General features: G+C 41.1%; 1 protein-coding gene across 1 annotated transcript in view; it reads left to right on the top strand.

The window, feature by feature from the left end:
* The window catches only part of PLA2G4A (phospholipase A2 group IVA), a 698,142-nt gene that overhangs the window by 326,839 nt on the left and 344,794 nt on the right, over window positions 1-26,509 (top strand). The window contains exon 11 of the mRNA XM_069231997.1: window positions 13,343-13,480. Within this exon, the coding sequence (XP_069088098.1) occupies window positions 13,343-13,480 (138 nt within the window). The remainder of the gene's footprint in view (window positions 1-13,342; window positions 13,481-26,509) is intronic.

Raw genomic sequence — 26,509 nt, 5'->3', positions numbered from 1 at the left:
TAATATAAAGGAAGAGTACAGTTTTCAGTTGCTAGTAGGTCATTGAAGTATGTTTTGGAAACCACAGATTCTGACTGGATGAACACATTATGTGGAAGGCTAAAAAGAAAACGTTCTTGTTCCAGGTCTTCTGGTAGGTCTGAAAAGTGCACTTTAGGAAATGTGATGTTTTGGTCTTTGGAAATTGTAATAATACTGAAAGGGCTTACAGACATGTCTCACTTTTCTGCCTTGTCGGTTGTACACCTTGGGCTATTCTCTTTACAGTAGTTATCTTACAAAAACCTAATTTCATAAACGCCGTCAGAAGCAGGGGGTCCCAAAGGCATACCCATCGACATAGTAAAATTTGACCCTCCCTACGGAGCTTATTACAGTGTAAATTCTTTGCACAAGTTTTACAAACTTGGCAGCTCTCACCATCGTGGAAAGGGGCTATCATTCATCCGAAAAAGGGCCAAAAAAAAGGATTAAAAAACTTGTCTAATAGCCCTTCTTGACTACGATAGGAAAATATTTGGTAAATACCTACTGGACAAATTTGATACGTAGGCAATTGAACACAACTTAATACAGCTTACAGCCACCACAGACAATATTGTTGCTCTGAACTCATTAGTTACAAATAAGAATCTGTAGCTGTTTATCTGTTATGTTGACTACAACACTGCTTTCTAGTAAGTCAGTCATATCACATTGTGGGGCAAATTCCTAAAATTAGGATTCAAACATGTGCGCCTGCATGTTTTGATCACTTTGCATAATGAAACTTGAATGGAAATCAAATTGACCAACAATAAGCCTCTTTCTTCAGCAATGTCCACATCGAATGGCTTTAGGCAGGGTACAATTTTGGCACTTCTTTTTTCCCTATACATTTAAGATTTACCTTCTTATCTCGTTTTTTCAGCAGGTTTTCTATCAAAATTAGGCACACAATCCATCACTTATTTAGCATATACAAACAAAGTAGTAATCTTTTCTCAAACTCCAGTAGGCATGCAAGTCCTACTTTTAAAATTAAATGACAATAATCTTGGGAATGACCTAATAGTAAACATGGGGAAAACTAGAGTGATGCCTTTGGCATAGCCTCCAACCAGCTGTCCTGGAAAATCGATGGAAAACAAATAGAAAAAATAGAGAAATATGATTATTTAGGTCTCAGAATTGGCAATACATTCTCATGGATCAACCATAGTTCACCTAAGAAAACAAAATCATGCATCATTACCAAATCTATAACTAGATGTTGTAACATCTATGACTGGTAAGCCATTGTACAATCGATTATTGTAAGAAACTCCAAGCTCACCCTGTTCTTGTGATACACCTCATCAGCCCTCAGTATGAAAAAGTTCAGGGAGCTGGATAAAATCTGCATGTAAGAAATAAGATCTCATGAATTTACGCTCTGCCACTCCATTCTGTAAACTACACAAGAATTATCTTTAACATCTTTAATAACCTTACCCAAAGCAGCAATGTTAAATTATGTTTTTCGACTGCGGCAAAGCTGATGTGAATTCTTTAAAATAGCTAATCAGGGAAGACGTAAGAACAAATGCAGAAAATACGACAGATTCAAATTTAGCATGCTAAGAAAAAGCTAGAACTGAAAATAATGTACCCTGGCTATCTTTATTGATGAATGCAACTCGGACACAACAGAAGGTACTTGCAAGGAAATCCCTCAGGTTCAGCGATTGTTTGGCTGATTTAGCGAAGCTGCAGAACCACAAATATTCAGAAATAATCTTCAACTCATACCTATTGGCATCCCAGGAATACTAACACTCCAACTTAGAGGCCTTAGAACACCTACATTCTGCTAGGTCAGTTTTAAGGAGCATGGAAAGAACCACTGCAACAAACAATATCTAACTTGTGATGGTTCCTAATTTTTTTAATGTGTTGTCCTGGAGGACGGACTCATCCGATTCCTTCAGTCTTTGGACCTGATTTTGATGGCTGCTACCAGCAAATCTACAAAGCTGCTTCTGGAGGAAAATTCCTCTGATTCTTTGCAGTTGGTTGCAAGTGTCTCATAACAGATTTTAGGTCATTGGTAAATTTCTTGCGATGGATTTCAGTCTGTAATAGTTTTCAGTACTTTCTTCAGAGTGATATTTTTGAGATTCTGTTGAAATTCACGTGTACAGTGGCATTAAAAAGAGTCCAGGACTTTTTCCTAGCTGGGTGGCAAGTTTCCAATTTATTTGGCACCATTGGTTTGATACATGCACTTGAGGTCTGAGAGCAATTCCTGAGGAACTGCAAAATACATTTGGTAAAATACTGTACAGATGACTTGTACTGTACCCTCTTCATTATCCATTGCAGTGCCATATGTCTGGGATCCGTCCACAGCACGTTTGTTATGTGGATCAGTGGCATGCCTTTTGTAAGGGGAGGTTTTCCAGAATGGAAGGAAGTGGGTGGTGAGTTTCTCTTTTTTTTACTGTTGTGACATCAGCTAGAAAAGTGTCTTATAAATGTCTTAATAATGCAAGAAGAGCAATTCCTCCTACTTTCAGTTTTTGAAACCTTGCATTTTGTAAGTCACTTTGCATACCCCCTGAAACAATGATTTCTTAGCCCATCTCCGACAGTTTCCTATCTCAGATGACTCTAGTTTCTCTGATATCGATTAAAGCATCAACGCAGAAGAAGACGCTCGGGGAGGGTAAACCTTAAAAGGAAAAAGGAGAGGTGGTAGTTTCGTCCTTATCCAAAAGCACTGAATTAAGACTTTTTGTGAACAATTCAACAACTGTACATTTAGAACTTCAGGTACTCACACAGACACCTTATTTTTATCAAATAAAATAAGCTTTAGTTTTTGAGTAGCAAAGTTTGTGTAAGAAGAAATTGCTTAACTTGTACATCTTGTAATTGTTTGGTGGTTCTAAGATAACGACTTGTTTTATCATAATTGAAAATACTATCTACATAACAATGTTTAAAGGTTTTAAAGTAATATTTTGAAAGGCTTTTTTTTCTCCTCGGTGTTCTGAAGACAAATGGTTTGTAATGGTATACAGGTGTTGCAAAATTTTTAAAATAGAAGTCAAGTTTTAATTCAAACAAAACAATTCATTTCTCAAGGATGTTTTTTAAAGGACTTATTTAGGACAATCTAATATAAGTGAATGAATTTCAAGAAGCACATGGATATGGATTCAGTCCCTTAAAAACAGATTTGCCTTTGAAATCTATCTAGTACTGGTGACACGTATACATTTCTGGAAGTAGTTTATTATCAGGATGGTATTTCGTCAAGTCTCTCTGAAAACACTTGAGTCAAGATGAGGTGAAATTGCATGGTGTTTCTGACTCTGTATAGGATACTCAGCACTGTTAAATGGTATTCACGAAACCTTAATGCAAATAACTAATGGCAGAACACACCCAGTTAGTAGCATCCAGTTTTTTTGCTCTTTCTGCAGTGACATTAGGAACATTGGTCTATCGGAAGGTAACACAGGAATTTGTGATTTTTTTTTTTGTGGATGATTCAACTTCATATCTATGCTGTCTGTGACATTGTCTATTAAAGGTGAAATTCTGTACAAAAACCTCATAAGTGGTGTCGCTTTTGTCCACATTTGCACAGGCAGTTGTTGATTGTAGAGATGACAGCCGATCTGAAAACTTGGTCTTTGGGTACAGTGACCCATCTGTGAGTTTTTGATGTCTGAATGCAACAATACCAAGCAGTATTGCTTCGGCCAATTTATGCAATTTATGTAAAGCGGTCGTATTTGATTCTTGCAAGTCTTTAAGGGTTTTCTTGAATGTCACCCTCTCCCTGAGCATTGACTTGTTAGTGACAATTGCTGTAAGTAGGCAGTTAATGCCTTTGCCAACATTCATTATTTCATGCAATATAGGTAGTGTGTCCAAGTGAATATTGCAGTTTATATTTTTTTATTTCTGTGCTCTAGTGCCCAATCAAGTGGTGTATGCTCTTCATGATCTTTTCACCAATTGCTCTTGGCCTAGCAAGCAAACCGATTGCTCTGAGCGCCCACAGTGTGTGTTAGTTGAGGTAGTTCACGTGTAGGTGCTTGTTTTTCAGACGCAAGATATCATGGGCGTTCCCTTAATTCTGCCACTCAACAGCAGTTCCGCCGTGTTTTCTGCATCTCAAGAATAAACATCATCTGTACTTACTGTCTTAGGTATTCTATCCATGAAAGACATATCGTCAGCCATGGCTTCCTAGTCACAATTCTGTGCAACTACTGGATGACTTGAGTTCATATTTGCTTTTCCGCCGTCTCATTCACTGTGCTATTCTCTCGTTCTCTGTCTCTCTTTCCAGCAGTCTTTCTCTCCCTCTCCCAGTCTCACTCTCTCTCACTCTGACTCCTCTTACCTCTAACTCTCGGTCTCTCTCTCACACTGTCTTTATCTTTCTGGCTCTGTGAACGACACTCACTTTCTCTACAGATGTAATTGCAGAAAATACTGTTTAATTTTCATCTGAAGTATACAAAAAAGAGATGAATGAAATGATTGCATTCTTTTCAGCCCCTGGTAATTACTTAAGCCACATCCCAGGCCATTGTTATCATGCACACCATGCTACTTCAGTTTGGGCCCATCAGTGTGCAACTCAGACTTGACTCTGCTCCAGTGGGAACAGTCCAGTCCGGACTGCCAGACAATGTCGCCCCTGAACGGTCATACAAGCAGCCCAGGACCTGTTTCGCCCTAGTTAGAACTCATCAGCCAGGTTGATTCCAGTAACAGTGTTGGCTGGACTGTTGCAGACATACTTCTAGTGGATTTTGTTTTACTTTACCTTCTAAGTAGTGATTTGCTTTGCTGTGGCAGAATATGGTGCAGGATGAAACCCAGTGGGCAATGTCACGTTTTGACAAGGGTCTTTGTGCCCTGGCACTCCAAGCTAAGAACTGGGGTTGTAGGTAAATATTTAGTTTCACTTCTTGTGAGTCCCAGGTATGCGTTTGCCAATTTATTGCTCAAGCTATTGGGAAAATTGTTTTTTGTGCAAACATTTTTGCCTTTGAATTTACAACATCACAAAAGACTTAGTGCCGGTTATCAAACTACAAGAGCTTTTCAAGGACCCCCTCATTTAATGCAGCATATTTACATAATTCTTGGCAGGACCTTCCGACACTGGAGTCTTCTTGATAAAGGGTGAGGGTGCAGTTTACAGTGCCTAATTGGAAGCGGCTATCTTTGTTTCTCTTTAGGAGGCCATTTGTTGCACTTTATCAGAAAGGTATGTAATGGAATTTGCAGCTTATGTTGATGTTATTGGCACCCTTCTGCCAGAGCATTTTTTAAATATATTTTTCATACAGGTGAGTAAACATCTATCCACGTGGTGTTGGCTGGCTAGTACAAGTTTCCCTCTTATGGACTCCTTCAACGGTATTAAATGAGGGAGTATTTTAAAATTAAAAAGTAAAAACACTCACCACACTTTATCACATTAAGTGCTTTATCTCATATATGATCCTAAAGATAATGTAATACCCATTTTTTTCAGTGAGATGGGCTTTTCAATGCATGTGTCAGGTCTCCAATTCAGCCTGACTGCAATACAGCCTCTTCACTTGCTTTTCTTTTCTTTTAATATGGCAGCTCAATTTCTCGAGTTAAAGTACAAAAGAGCCCCCCACCCCCACCCCGGGTAGCCATCTTGGCTTCAGTAAGTCTGTCCGATATGCAGAAATTTCAGCTATAAATGAGGCCTGTGTGCACTGCCTTTTCTTGGAAATCTGATCATGCCTAACAAGCAAAACACCTTCGGACCACAAGAACCTCGCCATGAAAATGTTGTGTTAATTACCTGAATATGTCAATTACTTGACGTACATATGTTCTTAAGGACGCAAAGACTCACCAAAGACGCATGCTTCATCAACGGGTTGCTCCTTTTCCTGATGCCATTACTGGTAGCATAGATTGGCTCAATCACGTGGTGCCACTAGAGGAGATCTTTCTGTTCAATGTCGGAATGGGCTGACAGCAATAACAGTATCTACGGGTCTATCCTCAAGAGAATTTATTCTGTTTATCTATGATGATATTATTAAAAATAAAGTCAGAATGTATAGAGGCTAGTCCATGGAAGTCAATTCACCACAAAATCAGGGGTAGCGGAAGTGACATCACAAGCCGTTTCCCCTTTACTTACAATCACGCACACATGCTTACACATACGCACACTCTTTTACTTAAGCATACTCTCACCCTCATGCCAGCACATAACATACATTTAAATGTGTTTTTTTTACTTACCTCAACTACAAAGGTAGGGTCATTTTCCAGCTAACTGTACTCCATTTGTTATTACACTAATCGTGAATGTATATTTTATTATTCACAATTAATGTAATAGAAAATTGATTGAAAACAAGGAAGTGGGGCCCCAAACAACAACCATAAGGACGAGCTGCCCATGTGTTCCTGGCACTGATGTTGAACACCATTGAGGCCAGGGGCTTCAAAGACCATGCCGGGGGTCACAAGAGGCAAGCTGGGGGTCGCAGCTGCGACCCCTAAATGACGTCCATGGGCTAGTCAATGATCTTCTGTTCCCTTGGTCGACATATTTCAGCAGTGCGTATAAAGCCCCCTATGAAGTAGGTTGTTTTCTTCAAAACCTTGACCTGTGCTCTGTGCTACAGATACCCTAAAACGTACTTTACCTATATAGGTACTAAACAGGGTGCACGGTGAAAGAACAGCTTTTACACACAGTATTTTAAAATCTATTTATTTGCAGCCTCAGCATTTGAACAAGGTCGATTAATAACTTGTAAAATAAATAATGCCTAATATGGCAGATGTGCAAAAGAATAAGAACTCATCACTGTCGATATTAAAGATGTCTAACACTTGTCTGTCAAGTGTAAAAAAAAAAAGATTAGGCAACTTACAGATATTCCTGCAAGGCACTTTGTTAAAGGAAATATTTTTCTTGTTACTTGCCCTATGTAGGGAGGAAAACTGACTTATGAAGGGGGCATTTTAAAAATCCTCTGTAGTCGGACACTATGAATCGATAAGTGATATTAAATTATGAGCCTTGGATGCGGAAAAGGGATATGACACATTGGAATGGTGGGCTGAGTCACCCCCTCAAGAGATGTTCCCAGTCGTTTGGCCTATTTAGTCAGTGCACTCTTAGGATTCAAGACGTTGCACCACACATCTATTTAGATATTCAGAATGTATGTTTAGTGCGCCAAATCTGGTTTGGTCAGAATCAGAGTAGTGCAGCTCACGCCTGTGAGGGAATCGGGTCCAAAATTAGCTCCTCGTCACTGAGAACATTTAGTCTTGTATAAAGAGTGCATTATCTTTCTTATGTATATTGGAACCTGTGCTTTGAGTGTTAAACAATTCATGGGAATAACTATCCCATTGGTAATGTATGCAAATAGTCTTGTCGGTGCACTGAGCTATCTCAGTGACCATGTGTGCATTTGACTTCATCAACATGCTAGGGATAGAAGAGTAATTAGGAAAAACACTTATTTTTATATTTCGCATCAAAGTGACTCCATTATTACGATAGATGTATAATTGTATTATTTTGGTATCAAAGTAATGGCTGTATTTAGGTTGGTGTTTGACCGTGTATGCAGTAAATACTGAAGCATTAATCGACTCTCATGGTTGTAATTAGAAATATACCAAATAATGGCATAAAGAATTCTTATTGGTGCATTTGAAATTGAAAAGCCCATAAATCAATAAAACCTTGAGTTTGATATATGATCATAAGGTCAGTCACAGTATCCAAAACACACCAACTTAGTTGTAATTTATAGGATAGTCAATAAACAATTAATTGAAATTCAAGCTGAGTCCATGGAAAGTCGTTATTCAGACCAGTTATATGCTTAACCACAGTCTAATTGTGAGTGCATGTCCAGATTGTGTTGACCCCTTCGAGCTAATGAAATATCAAATGCCTTAAAGTGTACTGCCTTGTGAAGACTGATGTTATTGAGTGTGGTTCCTAGTTACCCTCTGTAAACCTGAAATGACAGTAGCACATAAACGTCACAAGATCACTGGACGTTGAGCCATTGAGACTAGAAGAACATGGTTTATGGGACAGGTGCTATGAAGGATTTTGTATGGTTATCTATAGTGGGCTTTCCTTAGTGATTGTTGAACAACAGTTAGTTGCAGAGAATCATGTTACATTGTTGCAGCTGATGGACACTTGTGGAATCTGCATCCATATATTTGGCATCCACCTAAAAGTCTAATTTTCAGGGGTGTCTAGGGTCCAAATGGGAAAGAACCAGCGTATCAGAAATTTGGAATTGACTAAGGTGAGATTAGCACAATCATCCTTGCTGCCATGTTCCAGGAATTTACCATTAGTACAGGCTGAGTTCAGTCACCTGTGTGATGTAGTGATTTGCCCTTCACAGCAGATATGTGCCCAGGCATGGGGTCAGAGATTCCCATGCCTTTGGGTCCAATACCACACAGCTGATGCTCCAAGGGGCCGAAACATATCTCAGTTTGTTTGAGTTCCAATTCAGAGAAGATGTAGCGTTGCAGTTTTGGGCTGAACTGTTGCTTTTATGATAAGGCCAAAACCGGTTTGTATCTTGTTAACACTTTTTTGTATTGACACAGAAATGCTATAAACGGCTCCATACAATCTACTCACAGTAACTGCCACATGTTCAAATTGATTGTCATTTCCATTCATTCATTTTTTTGTTTTCTCTGAGATTAAGTGCAAAGTTGTAGAGATCAGAGCAGGGAGACATGCATGTAGCACTGCACTCTGAGGTAAAGAAGCATGTCCTACACCGTGCAGTTCCAAGGAGCCCAGGAACTAGGGAGGGAGTTTATTAACAGCACATTGATTTACCAATAGATCATCTTGTGGAAGTAAACAATCGAAAGACAAATACATTGAAGCACACATGCAAACACTCTGATAGCTGGGAAGTTAACCTGTCGCGGTGACTCTCATTATTCTATTGAGACTACTGGATTTTGAGCAGCAAGGTTGTCCACGTTGTGGGAGACTGAGTCTGACCCACTGTGGGTGACACCTGCTGCCCTAAATCCGGGTTTTGCTCCAGCTAAATAGCAGTGCCTCATCTCTACCAGGAGATAGGGATGATTGGGCAGCCGAGCGCATGACATATTAGGCTTCTCTGGGAAGTCATGGTCACTCAGGTCGCATCCGGTTCTCTCATTCACACTTCGGTCTCATATATAAATGACAATAAGAAGCAGTATAAGTTGTAATGACTAGTTTAATAAAACAACGGCATTTTAGATAGCTAAGCGTGAGCTGCAATACCCAGGATGACACAACATGACAATATTAAAATGGTGACGAGGAGAGTGAAGCATAAGAATAGCGCTATCATATTGTCACCTGGATTTATGGACTATTTCCGATCTAAGTCATAATCTGAGCACAGCATGTTAAGCTCTAATTCTGCCTTTCAGGTTCCCCCCGGGAGGACATCAACCCACATACCTGAGCAAAGGTCTGTAGTCTGCGTTAGCATCTGCAGCAAACCAATCAGCATACAGTCGTGGTTCCCTGGCTGGAATCTCCCTCTTAACGTGTAATGGGACTAGGAAGTGTTGTTATAATAACACAGCTGATGTTCTAAGAAAATGTCCCTACATAAGGCTGTGTATTTTCTACGAATGTTGGAGACTAAACTTCTATCACGTTCACTGGCAATGTACCAAACTGTAGCCTTAAGTGAAGCACAACATGATCAAGAATGTCTTGTTTGAGAACACAGTGCTGGGCTAAGCAAAACAGTTAGATAGATGAAAATAAAAGAAGAACGTAAAACTGGTTATTGTAAAAATAATGCGAAGCCGAATAAAAGATATCTAGGTCAAAGTGCACAGCGGCCTAGTGTGTTAAACTAACGTGCATGGATCTGTAACTAAAATGGCTACACAACAAACCTAGGGCACATTAGCAGTCTTCTTTCTGTGATAATGTATCTAGACTGGCATGTAAAAAAAAAAATAGAAAGCAACATGCACAAGTTTTACCTTATCCCTCCACCCCATGCTGTTCCAAAGGCCTTATGATCCTAATATTGTAATTGGAGTTAGGTGTAATCGTTGCTGGATTGGCTACAGCTGTCTTTTTATCCACAGTATACTTCTGAAAAACAAATGATGAGCAAATACAGAATATCCATCCACGTTCCCACCTGGAAAACTCCCTTCAGTTGCTTTCTCTCACCCAAAGTAGATTAGTGGGTGCATGGTTTGCTGCTTGAAGAACCCTACACGAGCTTCCATCAGGCAAGATATCGTAAACGCTTACCAAAGTTTTACACATTGCTGATATCTAAAATTCATACAAATCCAACAGTTTAAACCTGCTGAGAAAGTGTACAGTATTCTGATATTAAAACAGCACTTAGCTATTAGAAAGATATATTCTAAAAATAATTTCATGGCACAACCATTCTTAGTTTGTGCAACTGCATCAAAATAATAAACTAAAAGGAATCTTAGCTGCATAGCTAACATATTGTATGAAACTTTAGACATTCACTTTCCTTGTAAAGTAACCGTGCATTCTTCCAGTGTCAAGGTAGACTACAGCAGTGTTCTAGATAACTAAGATGTGCAGGATAGTGGTTGCAAGTGCTTAATGAACTTCTGCTCCCCCTCCCCAACTGCAGAATTTAGATGTGATAGATGTAGAGGTCACACAAGATGTTCTTAAGTGCATATGAAGTGCATACTCCTGGCCTGCTGAAAAGTTCTGCTCAAACAGGTAGAGTAGTGATTGAAAATACATGATACTAAACAATTAGTATGATGTTCGACTTAAAAAAGTAATTATCTTTTTACTTATTTTTCCAAAGTTCCCAGTCTGACTTTGCTGCATATTCCAGCAAACAGGCAAATCTATAAAACATCCCTGTTAGAAACTCAACTACAGGCATGTGACTTAATCTCTTCCAGTCTCAAGCTTCCTGGTTCCGAAAAGGGTGGTGCTAGTTCTTGCTTACATATAAATCTGAAATTGTTTCAACAATCTTCTCTATGCTAATACGGCCCACATTGGTCGGTAGCCATCATAGAAGTAGAGAAGCTACAGAACGAAATACTTCCAAAATGGTTTAGACCCTGCTGCTTAATTTAGGGATATAGGCGAAACAGATTGACATTCTAAAAATGCCTTCACCAGAGAACATTTGTCACAAGTAAGCAAGGTAATGCCACATACCCTCATGGGTGTGGATTGTGCAGTAAGGAGCTCTGATGTTATGGTGTTAGTTCATAATGATACTAAATACGACAAGTGCGAGGGGATAATTAAATTACAATTAGGAATCAGTAGAGCTTTTAAAGTCTTGAGGGGGTAGTTGTAAGATTGTCAGGGATGAGCTAAATTCACAGATCTCTCAACCACTCTTGCCTGGGTTGGACTGATAATTAACAATAACAAATTACTACCTCCCCCCAACACTGCCACTCCAAAGATGCCCAAACGGCCAAGGAATTGGCTACCAACCTGTCTTACAAGAACTCTGTAAAATAATTCAACTCAAGTGTTCTAAACAGATAGTTTCAAATGGGTCTTGTGCTTTGAAGCCATGTGCAATGGTTCATCCAGGGCAAAGTGTATATGCAGGCTCTGTGCACCAGATTAGGTTCTTATAACCTCTACAGGTGAGTTGTATGTCACTGTGGCAGAAACAGCATTAGTAGCTGAAACAGCAATCAATTAAATCTTTGTGTCCTGGAAAAAGGATACCGCACATTCCAGTACTGCGTTCTCAAACCCAGGTACTAATTGACCAGCCATCTGGAAAAGTGGTAGCATGGAGACAAGAAATACTCACTATGTGTCACCAAGGCTAACACTTTAATAAGGCGCAATGAATAGTGGAGTTTAATTTGTGGGAGATCCTTTAACATTTTGCCAACATTGTCATTGGACTCTGTGTTGTATTGCAGTAAGGAGGTCTTACATTTCTTTAAGGGTTCTTCCATTTATTCACCTACCCTCTAACCACCAATAATTCCCAGCCTGCATGTCTGCTTTCTTGCCAGTGCAGTTACTGTAGTAGGTGTGGTGAGTCAGGATGAATCAGCTCTCTGTTCATGAAATCAATAATGCAAAGCTTACGGCATATTCTGTGCTATGTTTTATTACCATGATAATTATTCATTTTTTCCATTTACCTCTTGTCAACACAAGTTTGAGCGTTCTTAATATCTGTGTGATTTCCTGCTAGTTGATTTACAGTTTAGTTAATTGTACCCATATCGTGCATATCTAAATTGAATCTTATGTATTGTACAGTCCAAAACATACCTCCACAATCCCACTGGGAATGGCAGTTCACCAAATGGCCTTAGAATTTGCTCTGTGTGGGCAAGTCCCCCACATTCTCATAGCATCTAACTTGTCATCATTGGTGCTCACCCTGCAATACAAGAAAGCATCCATAACTCTTTGGGAGTTATTTCGAGTATGGGCGATGCAGGACTCCTGCCAGAGAATTACCAGATATCCTGTTCACCCTCTTATATTCATGGGCCATCCCCATAAGTGAGCGAACTGGCCACTGGCAGACGTCCTGTTTACCCTGTTAGAGGGCAAACCTAATTATACACTTTTAACTAGGGTGGAGAGGGTGCCAGTTTGGGTGGATTTCATGCATCCGCCCAACTCTAATAATCCCCTTTCTGTGCTTAAGCTAGTTTTTCGTAGTTTAATGTGTCAACTTTACTGACAAAGGTTGATTGTCTATTCACTGTTTTGTTTTTAAAGCAATTCCCTTATGTAATTTTATTTGTGGTATCAGTTAATGCAGTAGAAAGAACACTTGAATTAGAGAGAGATTGAGATTCCTTCTGCGGAGCACACAGTAAAAGGAGGTGCTTTTGTGCCCTTAGGAGCATTTGTTAAATGTATCCTATTAAAATCACTAATGCATGATGCTAACTAATGTACGTCATACTGACCACTGCTGTGCCTCAGAATGCAGGTTTGACTCCATATTACGTATCGCCCTTTGAAGGCACTTTTAATTAAAAAAAGGCAATTTTCAAATCTGTTGTGAAGATACTTTTGTTAGGGTGGTATAGGTGAGAGCTTTGCTAACAGTCTAGAGATATAGTGCAAAAGAGTACAGTTAGCAATGTACTGGTAGGAGACAAGACATTCCTTTTAGTTTTTACTTGTGGAGCTGTGTATTGATAACATGTATGTCACTGCAGTATTGATAAATTAAAATGAATTAGAACAAATAAATCAACAAGTGACTGAGCTTAGTGCTGTTTGAACTTTATAATGTGTTTTGCTCTGTTCCAGACTGGGTAGAGTTCAGTCCATATGAGATTGGCATGGCAAAATATGGCACATTCATGCCACCTGATCTATTTGGAAGCAAGTTTTTTATGGGGACTGTGGTGAAAAAATATGAAGAAAACCCTCTGCACTTTTTAATGGGTGAGTATGTAAATGGCAAAATTATCAAAACAAATGCTTGTATAAACTTAAGTAGTGTTACTTACCTAGTGTGTACCTTGCTCAGGAATAACAGGATGTGGAACAATGCTCAACAGCCATAGGATACAATTCAATATCGTTTGCAAGAGACAAGTAAAATGCAGTTTTCTATGATACAATGCTAGACTTTGAGGCATGTGAGAGGCAGCCAGTGAAGCACTTCTGGAATTGCCCATCACATGGGGTACTGGGTAGCAAAGTCCCTACATTATTTAAAGGGTAATGAGAGTTTATCACATGTAGTTGCTTCTAATAAACATAAATATGCAAAAGTACCTTTAGTACAAGTTGGGTGAAGAATGGGGAATTTGGGTTGGCCTTTAATTCCCCTTTTTATGTACCGCTCCATTGTTGGCACAGCAGTTATTCAAATTCAAGGTAGTAATACGAAAGACAGCTTTACGTCATTAGTATCACCTGTTTGCATAGGAAATAGCAGTATTCAGTTCTATAAAAACAAATGATTGTAGCCAGCCTCATTTCTTTGTGTCTGCGGATCTTTTCTGGTTGTATCACATCCTTCCATTCTCATTAATCTAGCCTACTCCTAATCCCAGCTCGTGGAATCGTGGTGCTTGCATGTGCCAGGACAGTATGCATTCAAAGAGATTAAATTCTGACGCCTGGGTGGCTTATGCTGCAAATATTGTCGGGTTTTGGCCAAATTCCATTGTTGGTTGAGACTTGAGCCACATCTGCAGCTGTACCCCTGTACAAATATTATGTCAGTCAGTGACTAAAGAGCCTTGATTCTCTCATGTTCCAGGGGACATCTTAGGTTTACAAGTTTTCATAGCAATCTTACAATGTTTTGTTTTGGAAATTTGGTCCACAGAGGTGCGCAGTGGACCAAAACAAACACACACTGTTTCTATTGAATACAGGTATAGGTATGGCTATGTACTCTTCAATTCTCTGCTATGTGAAATAATCCATGGATTGAGACTTGTCTTCCTGCTTCTTCTAGGTACTAGTTCTGCACGAGGTACGCAGAGTACTAATGCTAATTATTTGAAGGTGGTAGATGGCTTTCCTATGCAAGGGTCATCCTTAGGCCCTTACATACCATGGTGATTGCAACTACACAGTTGCGAGCTGGTGATGGTTGGTGAATATAAAGGTGGACATTCTAGGGAAGAACTTAGAAAGTTGAACTAGGGCACCATAGCATCCTGGGAGTGGCCATTTTAAAATTAGATGCCAAGCCTGCGGGCATAACATATTATATTATAAATGTGCATGTGCACATAGTTTTTGACATATTGAAATTCTCTAACAAGAAAAGACAAATTAATTGTAAAGCAATAAATGCTAGACTGCTCTTTCCCTAAACAAATAGTAACAAAGCTTGAGCTTAGAACATTTGTTAATGGAGATACAAAAGGAGGACAGCATCAGTAGGAATTATGGTGAAAGTAAGGTGTTCAGGTTGAAGATGTGAATCTGTTCTAATATTTATTGCTGCATTGTTCATTAATAAATGATACACGTTCTTCAAACATTTTACATATGATTAGCACATAATACATACTAATTAAAACATACCCAAGGTTCTATTCATATTGATTTTGAAGGTTCATGACAGGGTCTCCTATCATCACGTAAGAGCAAGTGGTTTTTGTAAAGATCTATCACATTCTTAACACTCCTTTAGTCCTGCAATTACAACTAATTGAAGGGGTGGGAATTTTTCTTTTCTCACAAAGTAAGAAGTTAAAATTGGGGGCTAGAGACCTCTACTGGGTTTGCACCCCAGAGAGTTGAAGTTTCAAAGCAAGGATAATCTTCCAATATTTTCTCCCCATGCAAACAGGTAGAGGTTAATTAGGTTCACCACATAGCTGTTTTGCTTGTGCTTCAAGGTGATCTTAGATAGGGTTCCCTATCAGAGAATGTACTTGCCGGCGAGTGTGGCTTATTGTGTTGGAGGATTCCTAAGATTTTAAATGCTGTGCGGTCCTTGAGGCTTTGGCCAGCACTGTCATGGTTCCCTCCCTCCTAGAGCTAATGGTTGTCCTTCCATTTGCCAAAAACTACCTACAATGAGACAGCACCAGTATTGTGCTACCGGTGCCCCATAAATCAAGAATGACTTCTAGTTTGCCATAATCAGTATTTTCCTATGGTACCTGTGATACTAAATATTATCTTAAGTATGCCAGCCAGCACCAGCATTTTCCAGTGGGTGTCCTATATGCCAATTATTATCTAGTATTCCAGTACCAAATTTTATCACTAGTATGCCTGTACCAAGTTTTAATTCCGCTATGCCTGTGTCTGCATTTTTCAGTGAGTATCTCTGTAAGCCAAGAATTACCTTCAGTATGCTAGTACTGCAGTCTCATAAGCAGAACACCACATTTTCAATCGCCCATTCTCACTTCCAATCACTCACTCATGCTCACTTACATTGGTTAATTCACACATCTTATCACTAAGGAATTCACAATCACTGTTACTCTTCTTTCACTCATTTAGATTTCTGTGGACAGGTTACTCCATTGCAACTGTGATGAATATCCCGTCAATATATCCCATAAGACAGAATGGGATTTATTTTTCGGTGTCGGGATATCTGCCACTGTTGTGAAGGAGTGACCCGCCTGCCCAAATCTTAATCAGGCCCTTAGTTACAGTTACTGTCATTTGCTCGCATTTATTCTCTCTCGTATTCATTCTCACTCACACTTCCTGACATTCTGTCTCTCATTCATTCTCTCACTCTTATTTCACTGACTCACTCATTGCACACACTAACTTATTTTCTTCCATCCTCACTCTTAATACCTTACACTCACTCTTACTTTGTCACCCACTTGCTCTCATTCTTACTCCTTCATTCTCACGTATAACTCACTCGTACTGTCACTCATTCACTGCTTCACTTTCACTCACACATCGACAAGCTCCAACAAAAGTGTCCTCTCACAGACACACGCTCTCATGTGCAAACACACACATAACATTCAAAAGCACTTTTCTCTTTAAGTTGCTTCTTGTGCAGGTGTTGTTTTGGCTCCTGTTATACCAATTACCCCTGGGTAGGTACACAGATCCTTCTCCCTTCAAACAACTCTGAAGCATGAAACTTTGAACTTAAGTAATCGCAGGTACCAGTTTTCAGTCTCTGCTCCAGCACCCGAGCCTACCTTTAGGTCTGACTGGGCACAAAGGCACGCCAGGCCTCTTAATCCAGGGCTGGGACTTCATTGGCTTGGAAAATCTCTCTGATGACTGGTGCAAGGTGTCTTCTTGTAACCACAATGGGAAACGTCCTTAACAATGCGTTGCGAACAATGCAGATGTTTCCCATTCAAGCATAACCACGCTTGCTGGAACAACGCTGTGACTTGACCACACATGTGCTAAACTACTCCTATTCGTGGTTAAAGCACAGCAAAAGCCATGCATTGTTCGCAAGAGGATGCAGTGAGGTAAGTGGGGCTGGAGCAGGGGAGGGTGTTGGATTAAGGGATTGGGGTGGGTTGGGGTCTGGTTCAGGCTAAATTTGTTTTTGGTGGGGTGGGGGTTGGGTATTTTTGTTTTTAGTGTTAGAGTTCTGCTATTTTTATTTTTCTAGGGGTGGGAGTTGGGTATTTTTTTATTTAGGGCTTAGGGTGGGGAAGTTTATTTTTAAAGGGGTGGGGGAAGGCTTAAGGAAGGGTGGGAGGAGAGGAGAGGAGGAAGGATCGAGAGAAGAGGAGGAAGGATTGAGAGAGGATGCAGAGAGCTAAGTAGGGTTGGTGAGTAGTTTTTAGCGTTAGGATGGATTTAGGGCTTAGGGTGGGTGGGGGGTGTCGGGGTATTTTAGTTTGTAGAGGTGGGAGGTCGGGGTAGTTTTTTTTTCCCCTTTTGTTTAAGGTCCCAGGGTGGGTGGGGTTTTGGGGGTAGTTTATTTTTAAAGGTAGGCGGATTGGGATAGTTTCCCCCCCCCCCCCACTCCACCCCCGGGCTTATGATGGGTGAGTCGGGTAGTTTACTTATTGGGGGAAGGTTTTAGGGCTCAGGGCTGGTGGGGGGGGGGGGGGGAGGTCAGGGTACTTCAGTTTTTAGGGGCAGGGGGTCGGGATCTTTTTTTTTTGGGGGCTAAGGGTGGGGGTGTCGACATAGTTTAGTTTTATGGGGCAGACATGGTGGGATGGGTAGGTCTAGAAACTTGGGTTCAGGGTGGGTGGGGTCTTTCAGTGAACTTTCGTTCTTAGGGGCAGTGTTTTTTTTTTTTGTTTTTTTTTATTTTTTAGCTGGAACCACAACTGTCTTTTCCACGCGTGCCATTTCTACACATGCTTTTACAACGAAATTTGTGGTAAAGGCATGCCTAGAAACGACAGTAGTGGTTCCAACCACCTTGTTAAGACATGCGTGGTTCCATCACACAACAGCCACCACACAGTTTCATTGGCTGCTGAACCTAAAAGTCAGCATTTTTTATTACACCAGTGAATAATCTTTCATTAGACAATAAGCAAGGCATAGTCCCGAAGCCACTTAGTATCGCAGAACTTGGGGGTGGAAGGGGTTGAGAGTGCCCATACTGTGAAAACTTGGACTAGCCAATTTAATTTCCTCTTGAAATTAATGTTCCAAATTTCAAATTAATGTGTTTTCTGTTTAAAAACCTGAGGTTTCAGAGCAGAAAATCGATCAGCCTCTTTACTGATCCTTGGATATGATGCATTTCATGACTTCTGGGAAGGCAGGTGTACTCCGTGCTTGAGAGCACACAAAGGCTAAGCCTACATCTCCTTTCCTCCTAGCTCAAAATAAAACTTAATTCATTTTGAATAAGAATTTCACACATCGGACTAGCTCAATCTAATTGTTCTAATTATAAGCATAATTATGAGCATAACCCAGCTATCAATAGTTGGACTCTTACGTACTTCAAGGTTATTTGGAAAATGTAAATAAAGAACCAGGCATGGGCAAGCTAAGCTCTGATGCTTGGACCTCCAAGTCCTGAGTCAGAACTCCTTACATCGTGGCTCCCAGGAAACCAACAAACAAATTATAAAACTGAACGCTGGTGATGTCTGTAAAAACATCATCTGTGTCACTGAAGGTTCAGCAAAAAGAACAGATGATGGACGGAATGCTAAACAATGCAAACATTCAACCCCAGTCACAAAGATCTGGGTTATAAATCCATAGTTTTTTTTTGCTCACCACGCCACCCCAGTTTGGACCTAGCCATATGCAAATCAGTCTTGACCCTGTTCCTCATGGGAGCAGTCCAGCCCGAACTGCCAAACCAGGTCCTCCCTGGACTGGAAACAAGCATCCTAGGACCGGTTTCAGGGTATCACCCTTCATCAGCTAGTCTAGCTTGAATCCAGTGGCGCAGTGTGCACGGGACCCACGTCTGGGCATACCCTTCCCACTGGTACTGTACATTGTGCAATATGTTATTTTTTCCACACATAATGTACACCAGTCCAACAGCTGCACTCGGCTCCTTTGTACTTGTTGAGATACTGAGAATGTTAGCATGGGATGAGATTGAGGGGGAGCTTCAGGAGAAATCTCACTCTATATTCAAAATTCTGATGGATTGACCATGACATTGCAGCCTCCCTGGACCCCCTATTAAGCAAAGAACAGGCCTGAACTAGGCAGAAAAAGAGGATGGCTATGATTTGGGTACATTTCCACCCACATATGCTGTTAAAACTGTGTGCCAAATGAAATATTTGTTAAATAAAACAATTAGGACTGCTGAGGTTCATCACAGGTGCTAGAAATTGGGTCTCTGGTTGGGAGAGGTATGCACCCTGTCCAAGCAAGAACCACAGTCTTAGTCAAGATAAGTTACTAACACACCCTTAATTAACCTGTGCTCATCCCGGTAGCTTGACACAGAGCAGTCAGGCTTAACTTAAGAGGCAATTTGTAAAGATTTGTGCAACACTTCACACAGTAAAACTGTAAAAAACACACAAAAACATACTACATCTGGTTAGAGTTGGAAGAATAGTGCTTAATTTAATAAGTAAAACAAGACCAACACAAAACATATCCAATTAGTATAACTTGAGTTATGGATTTTTAGAGAATAAACCGTAGAAATGAGCTTAGAAGCAAAAAGCGCCAACTAGGGCTATCTGGTCCCATCAGACCAGGACAAAGTCAAAAGTTCAGGCCGACCACAATGCAGCATGGGCCAGCTACAGGGACTCCGTGAGGTCCGCCGAACAAAATTACCTTAATCCTGGTTGCATCAACAACGAAGATGCGGGAAACGGATTGAAGCGATGAGTCAGTGTTGATTTGAGCAGTGGAGGCAATGCGTTGATCCTTCTCACGCAGTAGCAAAGATGCATCTATTATCTTCGCAACAGTGGTGAGGCTTCAGCCCAAGATGTGGCATGCTGAAGATGATGCGCCAAGGTCGATCCATGCTGGAGAATCCGTGTCTCGACTATGATCCACGCAACAGGACGACTGAGCCAGTTCCGATAGACAGAAACAGGGTGCTGCACTGGTTCTGAGCCACGCAGCAGTAACACTGCATCATTTGAGCTGCTTCAAACACCTTGGGCCCACTTCCAAGGGTCCAGGACTGGAGTGGAGCCACGTGGCTGGGCAGACTCGCAGATGGCAGAGTCCAGATATAATGTAAGGAAGTTGGAAGTCTTTTATGTCCCTGAGGTTTCAGAAGACAAACCAGCTGGCCCTAGGAGTCACTCTGGTTGTTGGGTTCAAATAATGTGAGTCCAGTCCTTCTCACCCAGGCAAGGAGTGCAGCAGGTCAGCACAGCAATAAAGCAGTCTTTCCAGAGCAGCAGTCCAGCAGACTGACAGTCATTCAGCAGCACATCAGTTCTTCTTTCTGGCAGAGTATCCACAGGTCCAGAAGAGTATTGAGTTGGTAGGGTTTGAGGTCCACTTCTTATACCCAGTGGTGCCTTTGAAGTGGGTTGACATCAAAGAAGTTCCTTTGAAGTGCACAGAGGTCCTCATTACCTGCCCTGGCTTCAGACTCACTACAGGGCGTTAAACAGTCCTTTTTGTGGGGACAGGACATAGCCTATTCTGTTGTGGGTGTGAGGCTGTGTCCAGCCCCTTCCTCTCGTCCTGCCCAGGATCAGGATGTGGATGGCCAATCAAGACACACTTAAGCTCCCTTTGTGTGTCTGTCTACAGGAAATGCACAAAAAACAGGTGTCACCCACCCCAGACGTGTACGAGAGACAGGCTGCAGGAACACAGGGCTAAGAGCAGGAAAATGCCAACTTTCTAAAAGTGGTTTTTTTCTAAATTGTAACAATAAATCCTTTATCATTAAAGAGGATTTATTATTACATTTCAGTAGGTCCTAAAGATCACATCTACCTCTTCTCATTTAGTAATTAAAGCATGTTAATTAAATGCAATAAGGAATCCCCAATGTTATTACATGGGAGGAGTAGGCCTCACAACGGTGAAAAATAAATTAGAGATTTTTTCACTACCACCACATGGAAAACTTGAAAGTATACGTCCTGCCTTTTATTTACACAGCACCCTGCCCTATGGGCTACCTAGGGGCCTACCTTAGGGGTGGCTTATGTGTAATACAAGGGGAGTTTAAGGCTTGGCAAGGGTTTTAAATGCCAAGTTGACATGGCAGTGTAACACTGTATTCAGACTGCAATGGCAGGCCTGGAACATGTTTTAAAGGTCTAAGTGGGTGGCACAAGCAGTATTGTAGGTCCAAGCGTAGCCTTTAATATACATGCCCTGGGAACATGTAATGCGCTTTACTAGGGACTTATAAGTAAATTAAATATGCCAGTAAGGTATACACCAATCAAACCATATTTTAGGGAGCGATCATAAGCACTTCAGCACTGGTTAGCAGTGGTAAAGTGCAGAGTCCTAAGGCCAATAAAAACAAATGCAGCAAAATTGGAGGCAAGAAGGCCAAAGTTTGGAGGAAGACCCACCTAAGGCTGTCCGGTCTAACTACAAGGATGCCGCTAAGAAAGTTTGAAGTAACTCAATCAAGTCGCAGGTATTCATGTTCCCCTTTTGGTTAGTTGGGTTAATTCCTGGGCTAATGTCTATGCTAAAGCAGATGCCTCCACTCCTGAAAGTGACATTTCTGTAGGAGTCCCTAAAATCCTGTCGAAGACAATAGAAAATGATGACAATGGGAAAATACAGTGATTACCCTCCTTGCTCCAAGGTTGTGGGTTTACAGGTTTGATGGCACCTGTGGTGATTATTGCTAGTACTTTCTCCTTGAACAGCCACTTATGTTTGTCTGATGCTGTGGTGGTATGTTTGGTAGTGTGGTGTGGAGCACGAAGCAGTACCCTTGCTGTCTGACAGACAAAGGTGTCTTGTCTCAGGTTATTTTAAAGTGATCATTGGCATGTCACTTTTTGAAGGGCGCCCTTTCCAGAGTCTGACTTACATGGTAGGAGTGGTAGTGTTGGCTTTGTGACAACTATGGTGGTGTGACAGTCTTCACACTGCCCGCTTCAAAAAGCCAAACTTGTTTGATTGGGTAAGGCGTGCGCCCATCACTTTTACGGTTTCTTTGTCTTTTTGAATTTTCTCCCCCATGCAATCAGCGTGGCAGCCAAATAGATGCTCTTCATTGAAAGGCACATTAATCTAATGTTACAGCACCCCAGGGCAGAACCCAGATACCCTGACCCATTTGTTTTTACAGAGGTTCACCCTGACCTCTGGAGGTAGTGTTGGCAGTATCTAAGGCACATCTAAAGTTAGCACTGGAGAGGGTCATTCCCTCCTGCTTGAGCACCATGCCTCTATTCCTGTAGGCCATCAGAAGGCATTCAACAGGTTGTTCCATCTCCCTCCATTAGTATCTTTTGTACCTTGAGTAGAGACCCACCAAGTTGGCGATGTGGCAATGTGCTGCTGCCCTAACAGCAACACGTTTTCAAGCATCACCAGTTTCCTAGCTTTCTTTGTCGGAAAGGGATAAGTCACCTGTGCCTTTAACGAATGCTCATTTACACGCTATGTTCTATGCCAAAGATTTTCTAGAGACCCATGAGTTCAAATATAACTTAGGTTCTCTATTGCTGCCTTATATTTTTTCTTCACCTTGTTTTTTAGTATGCTGTTCAGATCTTTCAGTTGTAACGAAGGTCTTGATCAGTCCACATAAACTTTGACCATACCATGGCCAACCACCCTCTGAATTACAGCATGATATGCTGTAGTGTGGTCTGGGTTTTGGGGTGGAGCCGCTCCGGAGTATGGCTGTTGGTCAGAGTCAGCCTGAGGGTCAGCGTTGTAATGTTCCCATGGGCCACCCCCTTCATGTGATGGGATCAGGTGATTATGAGGATCCTAAATGTCATCTTGACTGTCCTAGTCTGATGGTGTGTGATGTGACTCCTATGTGGATGGTGGCCTGCATAGTGATTGTGGTGGCGGTTGCCTTGGGCTTGGAGCAGGTAGCTGAGGCTGTGGTTTGTGAGATAGTGGAATAGCACCCAACTCCCTGCTGTTTTTGGGAATAAGGTATTCGTGATTTTTTTTTTATGAAATTGATGCCTTAACGGAAAGCCTTTTCTTCTTGAGCGCTGTGGAATCAGGCTCCAGTGGTGGTGCAGGTCTTGCCATAATTTCCTTAGACATTGGATTTGTATGGAATTTACTCTGCCTTGCGTCTAGGATCTCTTGGAGTCATTAGTATTTTTTGGCAACCATTTCAGAACCAACATCGGCACCAACGGTGTTGGGTTGCTGACTCAGGACTTTTCTAGTATCTTTTTGGGTTATAGCTTCAGAGCCAAAAGTCTCTCCTTGCTGAGCAAGCTTGGTGGCATTAGCCATAGCAAAGTGTCAGCGCCTCTCCAGTTACTTCTCGGGGCTCAATTTCAGAGTCTTTTCAGGATAGTGCTCAGCCACTATGCAAGAATTTACTTGTGTTTTTTGGGTGCTGTTTGACCCTTGTTCCTACCTTCCCAGAATGTCCTTCTTTCTGTATGTTGGAGCTTATAGAGGAAAGCATTTCAGGGCTTTCCTCAGCGTGTCCTCCTAGCTTCGTGTAGTGTGCCCATCAACACTCCCTCCCATCTTGAATAGGTTTCTTGCTCTTCTATGCCTCTAATGCAGAGCGATGGATTTCTTGTAGCCTTGAGACAAAGACCTGTACACTTTTACTCTTCTTCTTTGTTTACTCCACTTACTACATTCCAATCCATTGGGAATAAAACAGTTTGAGGTGGAGTCTTTATCCTGATTCATTGTGGAATTCAAGGAGGAGTAATGAAACATCTCAAGATGGAAGACAAAGTTGAAGAAATAAAACTTGCAAACATCTGTGCCCAATACTAGGAGTGTGTAGTGCATGTGAATTTGTAGCAGTACATGCTACAATCTGACAGTTACAGGATAAGTAATATTTTATTTGGCATACACCATTATGTGACACTTCTCCAGTGCTCCTGTTTGAGCAACGTTGAGAGCATTTTCAGCCTCTCAAGTGCAGCCCAGGAAACAAAAATGCAGTCTGTACAAGACCCAACATATCCAGAATCCTTGGTTACCCTGCTTTTTGGATAAGATTCAGTGAGTTTTCTTTCCCCTTAATGTAGCTGTGCTTGTCCTTTTTGAGAAGTGTAATTTAAAATATATTTTTTGTATAGTTAATTTTGAGGTTTGACTGAAGCTATCTTGTTAGAATTATAATGCTTAAGTCTACAACACATGCTAATTGTTTTAAACTGACAGTTGTGTGCATCTGAGCTCATTCTAGATGGTCACTTCCACATCAGCATATTGTTGTTATGAAGCAAGTGTGCTAATTGGTGATACCTATTATGAGAGGTGGAAAAGAACATTAGATCTCCGGCCCACCCTTCCCCTCATAAGCTAGAAATGCCTTTAACATTGGAGAAAGGTTGGAGTAAAACACATCAGACTAGGTCACAAAATATCCTAAATATGGTCAACGTTCTCTATATCTGCTAAACTGGGCAAAAACATAATTGACTGAAGATTTTAATTTGAAGCGCTGAACACCTCTTTTGGTGAAATATTGGTATTTACACAGTGTGTGGTGGAATAGCTAAGACGTTTGAAACCAGAAACTATTGTTATCCATGTGAAAACAGGTTAATTTATAGTGCCAGAAGCCAGACTTAGTGGTTGTGGTGCATTGTATTGAGAATTACATACATACCTTTAAGGTGTCCCTGTAGGAACACCACTCCATAAATCTGATATAGAAACCCTATAACTCAGTGAGGGATAACCACTTTCCCAGCTCCCTTTTATACAGGGAGTGCTGAATTATTAGGCAAATGAGTATTTTGACCACATCATCCTCTTTATGCATGTTGTCTTACTCCAAGCTGTATAGGCTCGAAAGCCTACTACCAATTAAGCATATTAGGTGATGTGCATCTCTGTAATGAGAAGGGGTGTGGTCTAATGACATCAACACCCTATATCAGGTGTGCATAATTATTAGGCAACTTCCTTTCCTTTGGCAAAATGGGTCAAAAGAAGGACTTGACAGGCTCAGAAAAGTCAAAAATAGTGAGATATCTTGCAGAGGGATGCAGCACTCTTAAAATTGCAAAGCTTCTGAAGCGTGATCATCGAACAATCAAGCGTTTCATTCAAAATAGTCAACAGGGTCGCAAGAAGTGTGTGGAAAAACCAAGGCGCAAAATAACTGCCCATGAACTGAGAAAAGTCAAGCGTGCAGCTGCCACGATGCCACTTGCCACCAGTTTGGCCATATTTCAGAGCTGCAACATCACTGGAGTGCCCAAAAGCACAAGGTGTGCAATACTCAGAGACATGGCCAAGGTAAGAAAGGCTGAAAGACAACCACCACTGAACAAGACACACAAGCTGAAACGTCAAGACTGGGCCAAGAAATATCTCAAGACTGATTTTTCTAAGGTTTTATGGACTGATGAAATGAGAGTGAGTCTTGATGGGCCAGATGGATGGGCCCGTGGCTGGATTGGTAAAGGGCAGAGAGCTCCAGTCCGACTCAGACGCCAGCAAGGTGGAGGTGGAGTACTGGTTTGGGCTGGTATCATCAAAGATGAGCTTGTGGGGCCTTTTCGGGTTGAGGATGGAGTCAAGCTCAACTCCCAGTCCTACTGCCAGTTCCTGGAAGACACCTTCTTCAAGCAGTGGTACAGGAAGAAGTCTGCATCCTTCAAGAAAAACATGGTTTTCATGCAGGACAATGCTCCATCACATGCGTCCAAGTACTCCACAGCGTGGCTGGCAAGAAAGGGTATAAAAGAAGGAAATCTAATGACATGGCCTCCTTGTTCACCTGATCTGAACCCCATTGAGAACCTGTGGTCCATCATCAAATGTGAGATTTACAAGGAGGGAAAACAGTACACCTCTCTGAACAGTGTCTGGGAGGCTGTGGTTGCTGCTGCACGCAATGTTGATGGTGAACATATCAAAACACTGACAGAATCCATGGATGGCAGGCTTTTGAGTGTCCTTGCAAAGAAAGGTGGCTATATTGGTCACTGATTTGTTTTTGTTTTGTTTTTGAATGTCAGAAATGTATATTTGTGAATGTTGAGATGTTATATTGGTTTCACTGGTAATAATAAATAATTGAAATGGGTATATATTTTTTTTTGTTAAGTTGCCTAATAATTATGCACAGTAATAGTCACCTGCACACACAGATATCCCCCTAACATAGCTAAAACTAAAAACAAACTAAAAACTACTTCCAAAAATATTCAGCTTTGATATTAATGAGTTTTTTGGGTTCATTGAGAACATGGTTGTTGTTCAATACTAAAATTAATCCTCAAAAATACAACTTGCCTAATAATTCTGCACTCCCTGTATTTCATAGCACCCTCTCAGCTGTTATGCTTGCCCATGTTGGGAAGTCCCTCGAAAGATAAATTCCACTGGGATGTGAAAGAGTAGCTGACCCTCAATGCAATATTATAAGCTTTTAACAATGTAAGGGAGCCTGCACCCTAAACATGGTTCCAATAATTT

This window comes from Pleurodeles waltl, chromosome 4_2 (genome assembly GCF_031143425.1).
Source record: "Pleurodeles waltl isolate 20211129_DDA chromosome 4_2, aPleWal1.hap1.20221129, whole genome shotgun sequence".
NCBI lineage: Eukaryota > Metazoa > Chordata > Amphibia > Caudata > Salamandridae > Pleurodeles > Pleurodeles waltl.
The sequence above is the reverse complement of the archived record's forward strand: the minus strand, read 5'-3'. Positions and strand labels throughout refer to the sequence as shown.